General features: G+C 39.0%; 3 protein-coding genes across 8 annotated transcripts; 1 reads left to right on the plus strand and 2 right to left on the minus strand.

The window, feature by feature from the left end:
* The first annotated feature begins 1,820 nt into the window (after window positions 1-1,820).
* LOC121858355 lies at window positions 1,821-3,665 on the plus strand. Its single transcript, XM_042354788.1, has 4 exons — window positions 1,821-2,168; window positions 2,368-2,463; window positions 2,935-3,039; window positions 3,330-3,665. The coding sequence occupies exons 1-4, from the start codon at window positions 1,858-1,860 to the stop codon at window positions 3,406-3,408; spliced, it is 591 nt and encodes a 196-aa protein (XP_042210722.1). The 5' UTR covers window positions 1,821-1,857; the 3' UTR covers window positions 3,409-3,665.
* A 3,823-nt stretch (window positions 3,666-7,488) lies between these two features.
* LOC121858449 lies at window positions 7,489-9,586 on the minus strand. 3 transcript variants are annotated; one of them, XR_006087437.1, is made up of 4 exons: window positions 9,444-9,586; window positions 8,421-8,532; window positions 8,128-8,202; window positions 7,489-7,957 (listed from the first exon to the last, which is right to left on the minus strand). XR_006087437.1 is itself a non-coding variant. In XM_042354891.1 (3 exons), the coding sequence occupies exons 1-3, from the start codon at window positions 8,473-8,475 to the stop codon at window positions 7,779-7,781; spliced, it is 309 nt and encodes a 102-aa protein (XP_042210825.1). In that variant the 5' UTR covers window positions 8,476-8,532; the 3' UTR covers window positions 7,489-7,778. The 3 variants fall into 3 exon arrangements, 1 of the variants encoding a protein (XP_042210825.1); XR_006087436.1 differs by having other exon boundaries at window positions 9,453-9,582; XM_042354891.1 differs by lacking the exon at window positions 9,444-9,586.
* Window positions 9,587-14,960: 5,374 nt separating this feature from the next.
* Window positions 14,961-18,336, minus strand: LOC121858450. 4 transcript variants are annotated; one of them, XR_006087439.1, is made up of 5 exons: window positions 18,170-18,336; window positions 17,937-18,016; window positions 17,011-17,125; window positions 16,455-16,529; window positions 14,961-16,080 (listed from the first exon to the last, which is right to left on the minus strand). XR_006087439.1 is itself a non-coding variant. In XM_042354893.1 (4 exons), the coding sequence occupies exons 2-4, from the start codon at window positions 17,060-17,062 to the stop codon at window positions 15,899-15,901; spliced, it is 309 nt and encodes a 102-aa protein (XP_042210827.1). In that variant the 5' UTR covers window positions 17,063-17,088; window positions 18,179-18,322; the 3' UTR covers window positions 14,961-15,898. The 4 variants fall into 4 exon arrangements, 1 of the variants encoding a protein (XP_042210827.1); XR_006087438.1 differs by having other exon boundaries at window positions 18,179-18,326; XM_042354893.1 differs by lacking the exon at window positions 17,937-18,016 and having other exon boundaries at window positions 17,011-17,088; window positions 18,179-18,322.
* Window positions 18,337-19,610: the final 1,274 nt, after the last annotated feature.

Here is a 19,610-nt window from a genome sequence, read left to right on the forward strand (position 1 = left end):
TTCTGGGTGTTAACGAGTGATACAAACCCACAAATATATGGATTAAATGTAGGTGTGTTTTATTTTACCCTTTATATATTATTATTATTATTATAAACATTGTAATATTATTGTAGAAATACTATTAAAAATAAATAAATAAATAAAAATATATATATATATATATATATATATATATATATATATATATATATATATATATATATATATATATATTTGAGACGGGAAATACATAGTCAGATCGTTCAAGGAACGAGTTATTCATTATATGTGTGTGTGTGTGTGTGTGTGTGTGTGTGGGTGTGCGTCACCTTTACAAGGTGAGTTAAGGTCCGCCATGTACCGCCGTGACGAGTAATAATGTTGTCTGCCCATCACTGCTGGAGGTGCGTGTGTGTTGATGTTTGTCTCACTTCCTCTACATTAATTTCCTTGAACTGGAGCGTTGATACGTGTGTGTGTGTATGTCTGTCTGTAGAGTGTTTGTGTGTGTGTTATGTTTTTTAGATACATGTGAAGGCAGATACGTTGTACAGGTTACATATACTTCATACACACAATCATACGAAAATAGTATATATATACCTATATATATATATATATATATATATATATATATATATATATATATATATATATATATATATATATATATATATATATATATACATATACAGGGTGTCCCATAAATTTCCATACATACGAAAAATAAACCTTTTTATATGAAAATCCATTTTTATTTATATAATATGCTCTACATGACTACCATTCTGTTGCATTTGAAGGCCATGGTGTATCAGGAAAAGATACAAAACATAAATCATCTCAAGCAACGTATCACCAACGCCATTACAAGCATAACTCCAGCTGTGCTTGAACGTGTTCTTCAGCAGTGGAGGACACGCACTGAAGAGTGTTTTCAACAGAATGGTAGTCATGTAGAGCATATTATATAAATAAAAATGGATTTTCATATAAAAAGGTTTATTTTTCCTATGTATGGAAATTTATGGGATACCCTATATATATATATATATATATATATATATATATATATATCACATCTAAGAGGTGCTTAAAATTACCACTAATATAAGTGTAGAAATTTAATCTGAAAATAGCGTTTCTTTGAGCTGCACCAACAACTAAATATAAATCTGAAACAATTGCTGTACTGTACAGTACGTCGTCGGCAGGTCAGTAAAGTACTGTACAAAAATTGATCGCTTATTTACCAAAACTTCCTTTATATATGAATATTTCTTTAAACTGGTGGCAAATTTACCTTTTTCCCGGAGTCAACACATTTACTGTAGGGAGCCACTGAGCTGCTCAGTAAGTGACTCTCGAGTCGTCGTATCATTTGGGCTTCAGATAATGAAGATCTTGATTGATATAATAACCAAATACAAAACAAAACAAAGTTATGACTTTTCACCTGATAGCATGAAACTGTTATTTGTGAAAGAGAAGAAAAATAAGTACATAGGCTGGGTAAGTATTTGGGGAATAAATAAATATTTTCCAGTCATTCCTCGTTAAATAAAAAAAAATACTCCTATATTTCGCGTGCTTTAAAACACACTCAATACAGCACAAGCACAACATCACTAGGAAAAGTGCGTCACGAAAGACAACTTGTTCGGAAAGCTTACAAATAGAAATTCCTATACATTTGACCTTGAAACGTTCCATGCAACTCTAGGAAAAGTGACGTCAATGTTATTATCCTGCAATATTTGTCAATACGAGCTTTATGTTGGCTGTCAATCTGGTATTCCCAGCTGCCTGTCCTGGACTATATAGCCTGAAGGCCCCGGGTGTTGAGCATCACTGTCCTCACCAACACTCCTCAACATGAAGACCACACTCGCCATCACCGCCCTCCTGCTAGTGGTGGTGTCAGCGCTCCCCCTCCAGGACACACCACTGAAGGGAGAACTATTTGTAGTTCTGGTACCTAAGGAGATCGATTCTTCACTGGTACTTGACCTAGAACCATTATTACTGCAGGAGATACTGAGACGTCAGTACCTAGCACCAGACCTAGAGGTGAACCAGGACTATGAACCACCGAGACAGACTGTGGACGAGGAAACAACTCATGACCGACGTAAACGACAGACTTCAGTATCAGGCGGCGTGACGACCGATACTGTTGACAGAGAGTAAGTTACCTCACGTTTACTTTTTATCAACACAAGAGAATAACTTTCACTTTACAAAGATTTACTGCATATTTTGGGAGTCACTGTCATTGTATAGGTAATTCAGATGGTCACATGATAAGATTACATGCATATACAACTATAAAGGTCAGATATTTATTCTATTTATTTATTTATTTATTTATTTATTTATTTACAGTGGACGTCGGATCAGTGGGACAATCAACGTGGATCGTAAAGTCAATAAGCACACTCTAGGCGGCAGCTTGAAAGTCGACCATACAAGGTTCCCGGGGTAATGTTTCACTTAATTAATCTTCTTACTTCTGTGACCATAGTCGACCACAGTGAAATATTTATCTTGTATTCTATGTTTTTTTATATAACTATTTAATTTATTCATTTATAACATGTGTTTAAATGCATAAATTGAGGTAAACACAGCAACACTTTCTCTTCTTGATTATCTTCACTCTCATTCGTGTTGCTGTTGATGACACTTTGAAAAATATTATAAATAAAAGATTGATTCAAGCATAAGGTCATAATCTTAGACGTTCGTGTCATATATCAAGGTCGCATACAATGTCTCTCATGATAACTTGTTTTCTTCCCTGAATTACAACAGTCGCGGATTTCTTAAGTAAAATTTAATCGGATAATTCATAGAGCTAAATATATATACAAAAGACAAATTATTCACCCGATTCAAATATAAATCAAGTTTATTATAATGTATTAATATAGTATGATACTGGTGTTACAGAGTGAGTGGCACAGACTTTGGCGCTAAGATAGGCTACACCTTTAAACCCAACAAGAACACCTCCTTCAACGCCGGCGCCACACGCAACTGGGGCGCCTCTGGCAGGTAGGTCCTCCTCATCTGATCCTGTGATGTGGTCAATTTATTTTATTATTATTATTATTATTATTATTATTATGTTTTATTGACATTATTATTATTATTATTATTATGTTTTATTGACATTATTATTATTATTATTATTATTATTATTATTATTATTATTATTATTATTATTTTGTTTATTATTATTATTATTTTACGGACTTCGTGATAAAATATTGGTCTAATAACCTTAAGATTAAAGTAATGCAGTGTGTAGTATTTACATTAACGTCTGTCTATTGCTCTCTCAGTTCTACCGGATTCGGGGTTGGATTTAAACATACGTTTGGTCGAAAGAGGAGATCAACAGCGAACACGTATTATAATTAAGTCGGAAACTGATGACTGAAGGAACAAAATGAAGGAACACTGCCAAGACTTATTAATTAATTCTTCTAACAAACAATACATTTTTTCACAACATAATATAATGAATGGTTTATGTCTATTAAATAATTATATATGACGCTATTGAATATATTTCATCTGATTCTGGATATCTTTTCTCTTTGTTAATTTCCACATATAAATTTGTCCATTATATATGTCTGTAGTTGAAAGTTTCTTCAATAAACATATAATACTTATTTTATTTGTTTCACTTCTTTATTTGTATGTTACTATCGTCTTATATAATAGATAAAGCCTAACACTGTAGATCTACCGATTATTTTTGTAACCACTGTAGAAATAATATCCATCTACATCAAATATAAATGCAAGAACTCATAACAATAAAAAAAATGACGATCGATGTTACGTAAAGGTGTTTATAAAGTGACTGACCACAGCTGTCGACTGAACAGTTCTAGTCACACACACACACACACACGTCACTACAGCAGAACGAAGGTATAATACAGTAAACAGGTTCAGCCAAATCAGTTACAGGACTTCAGTGTTTTGTTACAGATCATCAGCCATCACCTTTACACCCGAGCATTAATAAGGATCACCTAAACATTAGCTCACTTTATTTCTCATTAGTGGAGACAGTGTACTACCCTAACGCCATCACCGCTAACCTACCATAAGAACATAAGAATGAAGGAAACTACAACGGCATCCTGGGCAGTCCCGTTTACACCCAACCCCTATCGCTCATATATCCATCCAACCTGTGTTTGAAGCTATCCAGCGTATTCGAGTTAATATAAATCTAAATTTTTCAATTTTAAAACCAATGCTACGAATTCACTCCTGGTTGGATAGTTTGAGTACCTTTGTAATATCCCCTTTGTTTAGCCCTGACTTCCATTAATACACCTCGATCATATCGCCCCTCACTCTACGTCTGGATTATTCTTGGAATTCTCCTCTGAATTCTTTCTAGGGATTCTATATCCATTCTGTAGTACGGTGACCAGAACTGAACTGCATAATCCAAGTGAGGTCTCACAACAGCAAGATATAGTTTTAGGATGACCTCGCTAGTCTTGTAACTAACACTCCTTTGTATGAACTCAGTACTTTATTAGCCTTGAGCCTGGTTTCGAACAAATACACTTTGTTGACTTGGTTTAAGATTCCTACTTATCATTTCTCCTAAATCTTTCTCACACTCGGATTTCTCTATAACCAAACCAGACATGACCTGACCTAAACTTATGTAACACTAACCTAATATAACTCAATCTATCCTAACCTAAACTACCGTAACCTACTTTAAATTAACTTAACCTAAACTAACCTAACCCTCCAGGAAAGCATTAGGGTGTTTCAAACTATTAGGAACAATAAACTAGGAGGGACTAATATTCAGGTACGTACACAATATCTCTCGAGTACACCCAGAGTACTATAACACTGTTGATAGCAAAGGGGAGTTAGTAGCTTCGTTCTACAGGTATCATGAACAAAAGGCGAGTGCTTGAACAAATTAGGTACTCAAGAATGTTAATAAATGAAAGTTCCCAATTTTCAGTTTACGATCTAGGCATCGAAGATTATTATTATTAGTAGTAGTAGTATAAGTAGTAGAATAACTAGTAGCAGTAGTATAAGTAGTAGTATTTAGTATAAGTAGTAGTAGTTGTAGTGTGGTATAAGTAGTAGTAGTAGTAGTAGTAGTAGCCGTCGTCGTTGTTTGGCGGCACGCTGCAAATAAACAGCATGACCATTTTCTTTTTGCTTCTTTCCCCTCCTATTTTCTTCATATTTCTTCTTCTTCATCACAAGTACACGACCTAAACGTATTGATCAGTACAAACACGCTTCGTGCTTTCAGTTCATCACTTAACGTGTGAGTTCTGTGTGTATACCTGTTGGCGCGTCGGATTTTGTCAAGTAGGTATTGCATCTGTACCTACGTCAGTGTATACCCAAGTGTGTGTGGATGTGTTAAGATACATGGTATGAATTTATTTTTGTATAGTTATATGTATCATAAATACACAATGAATAAATGTATAGGGTAAATTTAAAATATGTATTTCAGTATGAGGGATCCAACACAAGTTTACGAGTCACGTGACAGAGCATCCAGTACGTGTCATTACCGGGAACTCTCGGAACACTCCCAGCATCCTGTCCTTGTGTGATACGTGCCTGGCGGGAAATTCCGGAAATTGCAACAGTAATAACAAAACTGTGTGTGTGTGTGTGTGTGTGTGGTTGGTTGGGAACGTTTCGACTCGGTTTTAAAGGATGTTTTTTGTTATCAAGTTAACCATCGTATCCGTCTTTATCGCTTTCGTCCTGCCCCTCCTCCTCCCATCTTTGCCCTCTCTATCTTATTATTTTCTTGACTTAGATTACATCTGGTGATTACAGAGGTGAGAGGAACAGTCTGGCCAATCAGAGAGGAACAAATTACAATCTGGCCAATCAGGGAGGAACAAATCACAATCTGGTCAATCAGGGAGGAACAAATCACAGTCTGGCCAATCAGGGAGGAACAAATCACAGTCTGGCCAATCAGGGAGGACCAAATCACAATCTGGCCAATCAGGGAGGAACAAATAATAGAGTCTCGACGTCACACATTTAATGATTTAGTTTCAAGGAGCGTTTGTGTGAGTTCGTCCCCGGACGTTTTGTTGTGATCAGTGGTCATAGAGACGAGCACAACCACCTACTACCACACTTCGCTCACCACACCACACCACACCAGGGTAAAAACTTGGGATTATTTTGGGGTGAGATCTCAAGTAATCCAGTCTTACAATCTTACTTGAATTACTGTTAAAGTTTACCTGGGTTATGGTAGGAGGGGGGGTCAGGGTGACTCTAGTTAAACCGAGGAATCCTAAATTTGATGTTCGTTCCAATTTTCAACCATTATCCTCGACCTAGTTGTTACAGTACGACCAATGTGTGTTTTATCTTTTTCAACCCTTTTGAAAACCAGCTGGAGTCCGTCTTATTTAAACATGTGTGGTAGTGGTGGTGTAGTGTGTGGTGGTGGTAGTGTGTGGTGGTGGTGGTAGTGTGTGGTGGTGGTGTGTAGTAGTGGTGGTGGTAGTGGTGTGGTGTGGTGTGTGGTGTGGTAGTGTGTGGTGGTGGTACTGTGTGGTGGTGGTGGTGGTAGTATGTGGTGGTGGTAGTGTGTGGTGGTGGTAGTATGTGGTGGTGGTAGTATGTGGTGGTGGTGGTAGTAGTATGTGGTGGTGGTGGTAGTATGGTGGTGGTGGTGGTAGTGTGTGGTGGTGGTAGTGTGTGGTGGTGGTGTGTGTGTGGTGGTAGTGGTGGTGTGTGTGTGGTGTGTGGTGGTGGTAGTGTTTGGTGGTGGTGGTGGTGTGTGTGGTGGTGTGGTAGTGTGTGGTGGTGGTAGTGTGTGGTGGTGGTAGTGTGTGGTGGTGGTGGTGGTGGTGGTAGTGTGTGGTGGTGGTGGTGGTGGTAGTAATGTGTGGTGGTAGTGTTTGGTGGTAGTAGTGTATGGTAGTGGTGTGTGGTACTGAAGGAATAACAGGAAACCACAACAAGCTCACCAAGACAACAGGTATAGACTAGTGTACTGTGTGGCTACACCCGAGACCGTGTTAGTATTGTAGACATCTTCACCTGACCTGTTACCTGAAATGCTTGCCATACCCGACACCAGCTTAACCATAACATCAACTCACCCCTTATACCATCTCACCCCTGATACCAGCTCACCTCTGATACCAGCTCACCTCCGGCAGTGTCGTTGGGTGTGGTGGTTGGTTACCACGACCACAACACGACGGAGGTAACACTCACGAACGCTGGGTTAAGTTAGGCTAGGTTACAGATTGATTACAGGTAGGTTAAGTTGGGTTAGGTTACAGGTAGGTTAAAACGTTTACCTCCGACACCTGTTGGACTGTGCAGAAAACTCATTTGACACAATATTCACTTCATACAGGTGGCGTCAAGAAATCTGCCCTTACCAACAACTCAAACCATGGCTAGGTTTTAAATCTTTGTGGATAAAAATAATAATCGAAATAAGTAACACTATCCGGAGATGTTTTTATAAAGTTTAATGTCAATAGTTTTAACATTTTAGAGAATAAAATTCATCAACTGCTCAGGAATTTCAGTCTTCCGGTCGACGTGCAGCGAGGGCGAGGTTCCCCATTCTTAGTCTACACAAGTTAGTACACGGAGGAGAGGAGACTGCTTGACCTTAGTTTACATCAGGCGGTGCATTAAGGCGAAACTCCAGCCCATGGTTTACAAGAGGTGGAGGCCCCCAGCGCAGATTTACAGCGGATGGTGGAACTCAAAGCGTGGTTTTACAGGAGGAGGGTGAAGAGAGCTCCCAGCACCAAAAGAGAGAATGAGAGAGAGAGACAGGAACCAGAGTCTGGGTTGCACTTATCGTGGTTACAGTGGATGACGTAAGCGAACCCGTCCTCCACAGCCGTCTCTCCGTTGTCAGTCACTTGGGGATTACACCCAAACTCCAGCTCCTCTGTAGGCGAGACAAGGATCGTCAATTTTGTTTCCCCATTTCTGGCTATTGTGCATAATTGTTGCTATCATGATCATTGTTTTCATCATTGTCTATTTTTATCATTATTATTATTAAAATTCTCTTATTATTATTATCTATTATTATTATTCACGAGTGGGACTATTTACCTCCTTGGGGGATTCTGGTGAAGCAGGAGCCACCACACTCTGATATAGTCCTCTGGAAGCACTGTATCGCCTCGACTGTGGTGAAGAATATACACTTAAAATTCTCATAAAAGGTCAAGTTAATTCATCTACAGTAGACTTTTTATGTGGCTAAAGAAAATAGTTGTTTTCTTTCAATCTTTCCAAGGAGGGTGATTACACTTACATGGAATAATCTATTTTGTTTGAGACTTAAAAGGCTTTAATATCATCTCATAAGTGAGGGTAGTTAATAACGCTGACTTAAGACTCACCGTAGTGAAGTGAGGTCACCACCACCACCACGAGGAGAGTCACCATCTTCATCATGCTGCTGCTGCCCACTGACTCACTTCAGTCGCGGAGGAACACCACCTTCACCAGCACCTGTGGGAGCCGTATAGACCAGGATCAAATTTCAGGTATCACACATTCTTCAACTACCTCTATCAATGTAAAGAAATTGTCGGCCCTTCTCTCTCTCACTCCGTTTTCTATAATCACTTGATAAATTAGGGTTTATTTTTCTCTGCTTAACGTGAAATTCTGGATCTAACAGAGACCCAATTCACCATCTTAAAACATTGTCATGATAATTTGTTTTCTTCTGTCTATATATTCACAAGATCCAGCAAGAACGAGTCTAAACCTGATCAAATTATGTCAGTTTAGAAAATATATTTAGACAGTTAATACACTCAATGACAATATAAATCTTGTTAACTTTACACACGGCGGAAGAGGTCAGGTCATGGGAGAGGTTAGAGGTCAAGTAAGGAGGTAGCCAAAGGGGTCCTAAGGTGGAACATAACCTCATGGTAATTCGTATTGGGGGACAAATAGGTTTATAGATTACAGACTAAACTTGGGGAGCCTACCAAAGTTGCTCTGGTGAAAAGACAAAATAAACAAAACTCTTAACTTTACTAGAAATATCAATACAGAAAACTGATACCTTGACAACTTTACCTATCTTACACCTCTGAGAAATACACAAAAAACATACATACGTAGTGTATTATTTTAGTGGTATATCAGTGTTTGGTTGTAAATGATAGGGGCCTTGGTATACCTCGAGCCCTTCACTCGGAGATTCCTTCATTTCCTATTCGCTTACTCGTCACCCACCTGTTCAGATTATCGTGGCAGTTTCTCCCACACAGCTGGTCGTATCTGGCACATACTAAAAGTACAGATTTTTACACTAAATCTGACAGAAGGATTATTTGACCAGTTACCGTGATTGATAATAATAATATTAATAATAATAATAAAGAGGGGATGTTGTCAGGACTCACAATACTCACAAGGGAGGAAGTGTAGAGAAGCAGTGGCTATCGTACACTATTGCCTCTCTGTCTTGCCACGAGGAATTGACCGTAATTCCACTCACAGCCAGACCACCACCACCACACCTTGTAATGTAGTGTGGTAACTAAGGCTCACCTACCACCCCTCCTCTGACATCACCACCCACCTACCACAACTCTTTTATTCGTGATTTACAATGCCACACCGCCTTAAGTCTTCCCTCAAAATGCTGCAAAGTTTTAAATCGTGAAAATGCTGAGTGAATCTTTGTAATGTGGTTAACATCCTATATAAAAAAATTCAATATAGTTTTGTTTTTATATCTTCATTATAAAAGAGAGAATGACATCTTTGACATCGAATTCCTGACGACAAAGAAGTCATTTCAAGGTAAGAAAGACTTCCTGTTTGTGGAGTTACTGGAGAAAAAGACAAGATAAAGTGTATTGGATAAGGTAAAAGTATGTTTATACCTCACACCCCCTTCCACCACCCCTCACACCCCCTTCCGTCCCTTCCACCACCCCTCACCCCCCCTTTCCCTTCCCCCACCAAACTCGTGTCCAACGCCATCTAGCGTCACAGATTAAAAACAGTTTAGTTTCCAGGTTACCACAGCTGACGATCAATACAACAAATCCTTTACGAACGACACGAAGCTGAGAATGAGCGAGTGAGTGAGTCTCATACTAAACACAAATTGGCATCACTCTTTATACTCCGTCTTTGATATGTAGGATAACTGTGTAAATAAAGAAATGAACAAACAAACACACACACACTGTATATCCCTCTTTGCTAACCACAACATTGAAGAAAAGCAAAGTTGACAAGTTAAAATGAGTAGTGAATAAATTAGGGGTTGAAATACGTGGATGTAGCAAGTAAGGAACACACACATAAGTTTCACTGTTATCCTGACAGACAAATTCAAGTTATGAAAGAGATAAGAAGATTATCATGTAAACTAAGTAATTTAATAGCATTTATATCATTAAGTATTGATTAATATAGTTAATTAGGTACTACATTACATAACACAAGTAAAACACAAATATGCAATTATAAAAACACCAGAATATAATCCGATTATTCTTACTTTAAACATTAAATACACCTACTATATACAACACAAAAACCTGATAAGAAAATTGCAGCTCAGGTAGCAAGTCTAGGTAACGATGGCCAACCACAAGGAACCAGGGATTACCGCCGTAGTCCACTACCATCACACCACCAGCAGTAGTCCTTAATACAATTCGTCGTCCACACCCCGGGAGAAGAGGAACACCGTAAGCCGCAGGAGAGAGACATAGTTTACCAGGCAAACACACTTGCCTCTATACCTCGGTCTCATAGTCAGATGGGAAACTGGTTGTGATCGGTGCTCACTGGGGTCGAGTAGCTTCGTGAAGCAGTTTCTTCTCCTGGTGTCAAGTTGGAGCAAGTGGTGGTTATGGTGGTAGAGTGAGGAGGGGGCAGAGTCGTCGTCACAGTGTGATACGAACACAGAGGAGAAATGATTACGAATGAAGAAATACCTGAATAATGATGATGATACTATTACTACTACTACTAATAATAATAATAATAAAAATAATAATGATAATAATAATAATAATAATAATAATAATAATAATAATAATAATAATAATAATATAATAATGAACAACAACAACAATAATAATAATAATGGGTGTAGAGACAAAATGCCCTCCACCAACTGTGTCAACACACGTCATCGTAGACTTCAATACACAAAAGGGAAAGTCAGAACAGGTGGACATAAGCCAGGAAGTCAACCATCCATCTCTCAAGAGTAATAGTAGATTATTAGTTACACAAGCGTTGAGTATACAGTGTAATCTTCTTGTTCAACAGATAAAGTGACTGGTTAATTGAATTCCCTCTCAGGTGTCGATAATTCGTCAGTAAGTCCGAATCAGAATGATGGTGGTGGTGGTGGTGGTAGAGATAATGGTGGTGGTTGTTGTGTTGGTGCTGGTGGTTATACGAGACAATTTAATATGGAAGAAAATCAAGGCTAAACAAATGAGAAGTTTCTCCCTCACGCAGAGAAGTGTGTGTGTGTGTGAAGTTCTTCTGAAGACTAACCAAACTCATTCCTCCTTTACGAATAAAATGTTGAAATATAATCAATGACCAGAACAAGCACTTTGACATTAAATAATCCAAACCAATTTCTCGACGATTTTACCAAGCTAATGTAAAAGTAGGGACCAGTGAAGGGAATCTGTCATCATTTGTACAACATTTCACCCTGACAGATTACTGAGGAGGCCTGGTACTGCCTCACGCCTGTCGACCCACTAAATGTATTGATTTAGTCAAACTGTTGTTAGTGATAGAATTTAGGGAGGAGGGTGGTGTTGGAGAGAGGAAAGGAGGGGCGTGGTGGTGGAGTGAGGGAGGAGACTTGGTGGTGGAGAGAGGGGGGGGACTTGGTGGTGGAGAGAGGGAGGGGACTTGGTGGTAGACTGAGGAAGGGGACTTGGTTGGTAAAGTGAGGGAGAGAGGGTACGTAGTTGTGGTGGAGTGAGGGAGGGAGGGTACGTAATGGTGGAGTGAATGAGGGAGAGGACATGGTAGTACAGTGATAGTGGAGGTGGAGGATAGTGATGGTGGGGGTGATGGTAGAGATGGAGGTGAGTGTGGTAGAGTCAGTAATGGTGGTGGTGTTGGAGATGGTGGTGGTGGTACGGGACAAATTGTGATCATTACTTAGTCGTGAGACAGCCAGCCAGCGGTGAACACAACAACCATTTCCACTCTTCACCTCTTACAAGCACTACGAATCTTAACACCACCGACTTCCTCCATTTGTGAGTATTGTAAGAACTACCAGGGAGTTTTAGCTCTGAATTAATTACTAACTTTAGATAATAATGTTATATTTCCTTGAGAGGCGTTTTGTCATTGAACATTATCAATCCCACCTTACCCTGACGATGATCTAGTGGTTGCTGTTTCAGGGTGTGTGTGTGTGTGTGTATGTATGTGTATGTGTGTGTGTGTATGTGTGTGTGTGTGTGTGTGTGTATGTGTATGTATGTGTATGTATGTGTATGTGTGTGTGTGTGTGTGTGCTATAAAAGTAAATTATTTATGTCTCTTCTTCCAACATATATATATATATATATATTTATTTACTTAGTCTATCTCAGGTATGACATGATGATCTTACTAGACCTCTTCATGTTTTAACTAATTATCACATCTACCTTCACAATTTATCTAACTTCCCAAACACATTTTGTTTTTCACCTTCTAAACTTTAGGATTTATTCTGTCTTTGAAAACAATCATTATCTCCTGCAGTGGTGTTCCTCCGTGACAGCAGCAGCATGAAGGTGGTGGTGACTCTCCTCGTGGTGGTGGTGACCTTACTTCACTACGGTGAGTCTCTACCTCCTCTCCTCCCTCCTCAACTACAGTCAATAAAACTCAGATGGTGTATTAACAGCTGACAGATGGTAGTGTAAGAGCTGCCAGGTGGTAGTGTAAGAGCTGCCAGGTGGTATATTATTAATTAACATAGGTAAATGAATAATATCAACTAACAAGTCATACGGTAGATGATTCAGACGAGAACAAGTTACAAGAATCAGTACAAAGTTGTTGATAAAAGAGAGAAATAAACGAGTGTTTTGCTTCCCTTATCTTCTTTCACCACACCTCTGTACCTTCTTACCTTTGTATTATAATGTATTATCTATAATACAAACTTAACCCATTAAGAAACTGTATCTTCTTTTACATCTTAATATTAACCAATCATGGGGTATTTTTTTTGTTTACTGTTTAAATCGATCTATAGAATTAATTGCTCCTTTAACCCATCCCAAGGAGAGGCCAAGAGGGGTCTTTATATAGTTAATTTATAATCTCTTCTGCGGCAGGTGAGGCGGTGAAGTGCTACAACAAGAAGGTAGTCGAGTGTACAGGCTCCTGCTTCACCAAGAAAGACAAAGACGGTGAGTAGTCGTGCTGGTGAGTTACTTGTTCTGGAAGACACTTGGTGATACACTGGCTTCATTTTTCTTACATAATATCACTAAATAAAACTAAATACAGAGAGAGACAGAACGTGAAAAAAGATCACTGTATTTTGTACTTGTTTTAACACGTTTTGTTAACCTACTGGATAGTCAATGTTGAGATGTAATAATGGTAGATAAATAATAACAGACTAATTTAATGAAACAAAAACAAAACCATTAAATAAATTCACCGACCCATGATAGGGATATTTTGTTAAGTTATTCATTGTCTCTTTTTATACAGACAAAATCCTGGAGCTTGGTTGTCATGGAACACAAAAGGAAGGGAGTACGACTGGTGAGGGTGTGGTCATTAACTATTGCAACAAAGACAAATGCAACTCTGCCGTCTCCAACAGCTTCAATTTCGCCCTCCTGACCCTCGGAGTCCTCCTCTACCGGCTGAAGTAAATCATGCGAGAGCAACTTCAGCTTTCCAGTCTCACTCATTCCGAATATTTCATGAAGTTGTGGAAAGATAAAGTGTGTGTTATGTTGTTCTTAGATGTGCATTTTATTTTACTTTAGTTATTTATTCAGTGGCAAATAATTTTTTAATATTATGCTATATTTGGATGTACCTAAATAAAAGCAATTATAATTAGTATTTTGTTTCCCCGCCTCTTCGTCCGACCTTGGTAGCTTAGTCGACGCCGTTCTCCGGAAGTTGTATCAAGCTCCTAAACTAACACTTATAATAATAATATTTGGACGATACCTTTCCTAAGATCTGAAACTTCTCTATGTATGGAATAATTAATTAACTAGTAAGAAATATATCAGCTATAACATAAAAGAACTTAACAAACGTTGAATTAGGCATTTGTCGATAAAAGATCTAGAGTACTTTAAGTTTAATTCAGTATAAAGATGTAGTCAGAGTCCTCAACAATGAATTCAGGACTGCATAGTCGTAGAGCACGTAAAAACATTGATGAAAATACTGACCGTTTGACTCTATTCGGCCCACCATAAGAGTTAAACAGTCAGTATTTTCATCAATGTTTTTACGTGCTCTACGACTATGCAGTCCTGAATTCATTGTTGAGGACTCTGACTACATCTTTATACTGAATTAAACTTAAAATACTCTAGATCTTTTATCGACAAATGCTTCAACTTCGCTAAGAAATTTTTTTATGGGCCTGATCCTATACCTCCTCATAACAAAAAGAATCTCTTAGTATTACCATTACCAGTGGTCACCAACAGACTTAGCCCCGCTTGTTGAGGAGGGAGGCGCGACCACCGAACAACACAACCAAGTAACAAACCGGACAGTGAACAGTTAGCACCAAACTATTGTGGTTTGTCTTTGCACTTCTGTGTTACTAACAAAAGTTGTCTTTTTATCTTTGTTTTTCTTTTGTACAGTATGTGTGATAAAGGTTTAGGTTCATTAAACCATAACAAGATGGAGTATTGGTAAATTATTCACATCAATGAACAAGTAAAAGATTTATTAATTTCACTAGACCAATAACAGTAACTTTAGAAATTTTCAAGGAACGGCTTCGTGAGGCTGCTACAAGAGTTCACTATATGATACATAATGTGTAGAGGGGAACACACCACTCCTTAGAAGTCTGCAGAGGTGCAAAAGTAATTCATATTGAACTTCTGTTGCAGGAAAATACAAAACTTTTTGACATATTCCTTATTATTATAACTTGCTTAACATTGTAGCTTTGTTAACTTCTTCATAATAAATATTTGAAATTGGAAAGGTGAAAAGTACTCACCCGTACTGACACTAACACTAACTAGCTGCCTGAGGCTAAACTAAAATACATCACTCCAAATAAAGAGACGGACACACTGATTAATTACTGTAAACAAGGACACTGATATAAGGTACACCTAATAACATGACACACGCTTTCTCTTTCCACAACTTCATGTAATACTCTGAAATGGTTACACTGGAAAGCTGAAGATGCTCCGTTTTGGTTTACATCAGCTGGTGGAGGAGGCTGAAGTTCCTTCCTTTTGGTTTACAACAGCTGGTGGAGGAGGCTGAAGTTCTTTCCTTTTGGTTTACAACAGCTGGCGGAGGAGGCTGAAGTTCTTTCTTTTTGGTTTACAACAGCTGGTGGAGGAGGCTGAAGTTCCTTCCTTTTAGTTTACAACAGCTGGTGGAGGAGGCTGAAGTTCCTTCCTTTTGGTTTACAACAGCTGGCGGAGGAGGCTGAAGTTCTTTCCTTTTGGTTTACAACAGCTGGTGGAGGAGGCTGAAGTTCTTTCCTTTTGGTTTACAACAGCTGGCGGAGGAGGCTGAAGTTCTTTCCTTTTGGTTTACAACAGCTGGTGGAGGAGGCTGAAGTTCTTTCCTTTTGGTTTACAACAGCTGGTGGAGGAGGCTGAAGTTCTTTCCTTTTGGTTTACAACAGCTGGTGGAGGAGGGTTCCTTGGACCAGGAGGAAAAGGTTAAAGCCGAAGGAGACACCGAAGCTCACGACGGCGGAGTTACACTTGTCCCCGTTGCAGTATTTAGTGGTGACGCCATCCTCAACTGTAGTCTTATTCTTAAAAGCAGGATCACACCCAAGCTCAGAGAAGTCATCTGTGTGAAGAACAATTAATACTTAGAAAATATATTGTCTCGATCGATGTATTTGTTATTACTAATTATATCTCAACTTGTTTATCGCTCACTGTGTATATCAGCTCAAGTGACCCTCTAACACACGAACTCTTCACAGTGGCTAACAAGACACGCCAAAACAAGCACATAATTGAATGATCTTAATCACGGTCTGTCTGTCCGTATATGTTTGTTTTTTATCCTTCTACGCTGCTTCCATGTCTGTCTACTTGTCCTAACTGTATGTTTATCTTTCACGTGTTTTAGTTTATTAATACTATGAGTGTCGGTAAAGCCTGTCAATGTGTCACTAAGTTACGTCCGGAAGAAGTAAGTCATCAGGACAAACTCACCACCATCAGTAGTCTTGATGAAGCAGGAGCCTCCACACTCGACTACCTTCTTGTTGTAGCACTTCACCGCCTCACCTGCCGCAGAAGAGATTATAAATTAACTATATAAAGACCCCTCTTGGCCTCTCGTTGGGATGGGTTAAAGGAGCAATTAATTCTATAGATCGATTTAAACAGTAAAAAAAAAAAATACCCCATGATTGGTTAATATTAAGATGTAAAAGAAGATACAGTTTCTTAATGGGTTAAGTTTGTATTATAGATAATACATTATAATACAAAGGTAAGAAGGTACAGAGGTGTGGTGAAAGAAGATAAGGGAAGCAAAACACTCGTTTATTTCTCTCTTTTATCAACAACTTTGTACTGATTCTTGTAACTTGTTCTCGTCTGAATCATCTACCGTATGACTTGTTAGTTGATATTATTCATTTACCTATGTTAATTAATAATATACAACCTGGCAGCTCTTACACTACCATCTGTCAGCTGTTAATACACCATCTGAGTTTTATTGACTGTAGTTGAGGAGGGAGGAGAGGAGGTAGAGACTCACCGTAGTGAAGTAAGGTCACCACCACCACGAGGAGAGTCACCACCACCTTCATGCTGCTGCTGTCACGGAGGAACACCACCTTCACCTACACCTACGGGAGCCGTACACAGCAGAACTACCATTAAATAAATAACTTCATCCATTATGAAGGGACGTAAAATATTTCTTAAATTAAATCTGAAGTTAAATTATAAAGAATGGATAAGGGAATCTCTCTCTCTCTCTCTCTCTCGTATAGATCCGTTTCGTTTGACGTGCTATCTACAGATCTAAGGTTCTAGTATTGATCTTCAGTGTGTGTGTGTGTGTGTGTGTGTGTGTGTGTGTGTGTGTGTGTGTGTGTGTGGACGATTCAGATGGTATATAAATGGACCTCCTTGCTCATACTCCCCAACCCAACTTAGACTAATCATTAGGCTCAGGGATCATTAAAATAGATGATGGCCTTGAAGCCTAAAACCCATTAAAACCGGATCCCAGTCCTGATGGTTAGCGTTAGTTGTGATCCATTTGAACAGAGGCCCATTTAGCACCTTACTCTAATGGTAATATTCATTTCTACTGGGACTGAAACCTAATAGATATGAGGTCAAATCCCAACAATAGAACTAACAATAGAACTAGTTTAAAGGCTATTAAAACTGGATCCTACTGGACCGATACCAAAATACTTATAACTAGTGAAATAATTCCTAGATTATCTTTTATTCTGCTTCGCTATACATTGACTGAGGGACACATTAGGTATACAAATGTCTCTTCCGTTTGATACCTTGAGAAATCTATCGCGGTGGCTAAATGAATTCAACGTCTCTGTCTAACTTTCGAACATATAAATAACATCAAACAGGATTACCACTAAGAAAACATGGAACTGTACTTAGCTATAGTTTAACAGTAATACAAGTACATCATCAATAACTTACAGATGTTTCACGATGTGTAGATTTCTCTCAGAGGATTACATACAACAAATTGCTGGGGTTTTTTCTGGGTAACTCAGTGCCTGAAGCCACAATCAATGGGTTATCGTTAGGGTAGGGCGGAATTGGCAACATTATATAACAATATTTTTTAAAGAATTAGAATACTCGTATATGTAGCTAGTAATTAGTTAATAAGGATAAATATGAATTAAAAATACCCTAGTAGTTCTTACAATACTCACAAATGGAGGAAGTCGGTGGTGTTAAGATTCGTAGTGCTTGTAAGAGGTGAAGAGTGGAAATGGTTGTTGTGTTCACCGCTGGCTGGCTGTCTCACGACTAAGTAATGATCACAATTTGTCCCGTACCACCACCAGCGCCAATACCACGAATATCTTCACCACCACCATCCCTATATGAGTAGCGCCGTTGCTACGACTCACCCACCACAACACCTGTTACCATGACCCACCCACCACCACCACACCTGTTACCACGACTCACCCACCACCACCACACCTGTTACCACAACCCACCCACCACCACCACACCTCTATTACTCCCTCAAGTACTTTGTGCCTTTAAGATTTACCTATTTTGTTTTTTGGTGTGAGGATCGTGTGCGTGTTCCCAAGTGACAGTAATGATGGTGGACCGAGTTTGTGGCGGAGATGACGCCTCAAGCCACACTATATTTGTTTAATTTAATATTCGAATGCTTTATTTTATCCTCATCGTCATAGTTATCACGTTCTTGTGCGCCAAATTCACCCTCTGCATAGTGTAGAAGGACTCTAAGGAACCAGTGTGTCAGTGAATGTGTGATTTAGTGTCGTGAGAATGTTAAGGCATGGACGGTGTATTCCATCCAACCTGGAACATTTTGGAGGACGAGAATGTTTTGTTTGTTTTTTTTTTTTGGGGCAGGTGCGTATCTCCTCCTTACTCTTACCAATATGTACACCTACCTTTAACCCACCACCAAGTCCTCTCCCTCAGTCCACCACCAAGTCCCTCCTTCACTCCACCACCACGTGTCCTCCCCTCAGACTACCACCAAGTCCCTTCCTCAGTCTACCACCAAAGTCCCTCCTTCCTCCCACCACCACGTGTCCCCCCCTCAGACTACCACCAAGTCTCCTCCCTCACTCCACCACCACGCCCCTCCCTCTCTCCACCACCAAGTCCCCTCCCTCTCTCCACCACCAAGTCTCCTCCCTCACTCCACCACCACGCCCCTCCTTTCCTCTCTCCAACACCACCCTCCTCCCTAAATTCTATCACTAACAACAGTTTGACTAAATCAATACATTTAGTGGGTCGACAGGCGTGAGGCAGTACCAGGCCTCCTCAGTAATCTGTCAGGGTGAAATGTTGTACAAATGATGACAGATTCCCTTCACTGGTCCCTACTTTTACATTAGCTTGGTAAAATCGTCGAGAAATTGGTTTGGATTGTTTATTGTCAAAGTGTTTGTTCTGGTCATTGATTATATTTCAACATTTTATTCCTAAAGAAGCTTTGTGTGGCACCTCGAGACAGAATAAAGGATGAGGCAATATCAGTAAAAATAAAGATAAGAAAATAAAATATATAAAACAAGAGAATGACTTAGTTCTTATATCTGATACATTGGTATTGTTAAAACAAATGGTTGCCAATTTACTTTAGAG

The sequence above is a fragment of the Homarus americanus genome, unplaced genomic scaffold (genome assembly GCF_018991925.1).
Source record: "Homarus americanus isolate GMGI-L3 unplaced genomic scaffold, GMGI_Hamer_2.0 scaffold57980, whole genome shotgun sequence".
NCBI classification, from domain to species: domain Eukaryota; kingdom Metazoa; phylum Arthropoda; class Malacostraca; order Decapoda; family Nephropidae; genus Homarus; species Homarus americanus.

What these genes read in the sequence shown, in the direction of transcription:
- LOC121858450 (XM_042354893.1), bottom strand. Translation starts at nt 17,062, where the DNA reads ATGAAGGTGGTGGTGACTCTCCTCGTGGTGGTGGTGACCTTACTTCAC. An exon ending in GGTGACCTTACTTCACTACG is followed by an intron (nt 16,530 to 17,010) that starts GTGAGTCTCTAC and finishes CTTCTGCGGCAG; the next exon opens with GTGAGGCGGTGAAGTGCTAC. An exon ending in CATCAAGACTACTGATGGTG is followed by an intron (nt 16,081 to 16,454) that starts GTGAGTTTGTCC and finishes TTCTTCACACAG; the next exon opens with ATGACTTCTCTGAGCTTGGG.
- LOC121858449 (XM_042354891.1), bottom strand. Translation starts at nt 8,475, where the DNA reads ATGATGAAGATGGTGACTCTCCTCGTGGTGGTGGTGGTGACCTCACTT. An exon ending in GGTGACCTCACTTCACTACG is followed by an intron (nt 8,203 to 8,420) that starts GTGAGTCTTAAG and finishes TCTTCACCACAG; the next exon opens with TCGAGGCGATACAGTGCTTC. An exon ending in CACCAGAATCCCCCAAGGAG is followed by an intron (nt 7,958 to 8,127) that starts GTAAATAGTCCC and finishes TCTCGCCTACAG; the next exon opens with AGGAGCTGGAGTTTGGGTGT.
- LOC121858355 (XM_042354788.1), top strand. Translation starts at nt 1,858, where the DNA reads ATGAAGACCACACTCGCCATCACCGCCCTCCTGCTAGTGGTGGTGTCA. An exon ending in GACCATACAAGGTTCCCGGG is followed by an intron (nt 2,464 to 2,934) that starts GTAATGTTTCAC and finishes CTGGTGTTACAG; the next exon opens with AGTGAGTGGCACAGACTTTG. An exon ending in AACTGGGGCGCCTCTGGCAG is followed by an intron (nt 3,040 to 3,329) that starts GTAGGTCCTCCT and finishes TTGCTCTCTCAG; the next exon opens with TTCTACCGGATTCGGGGTTG.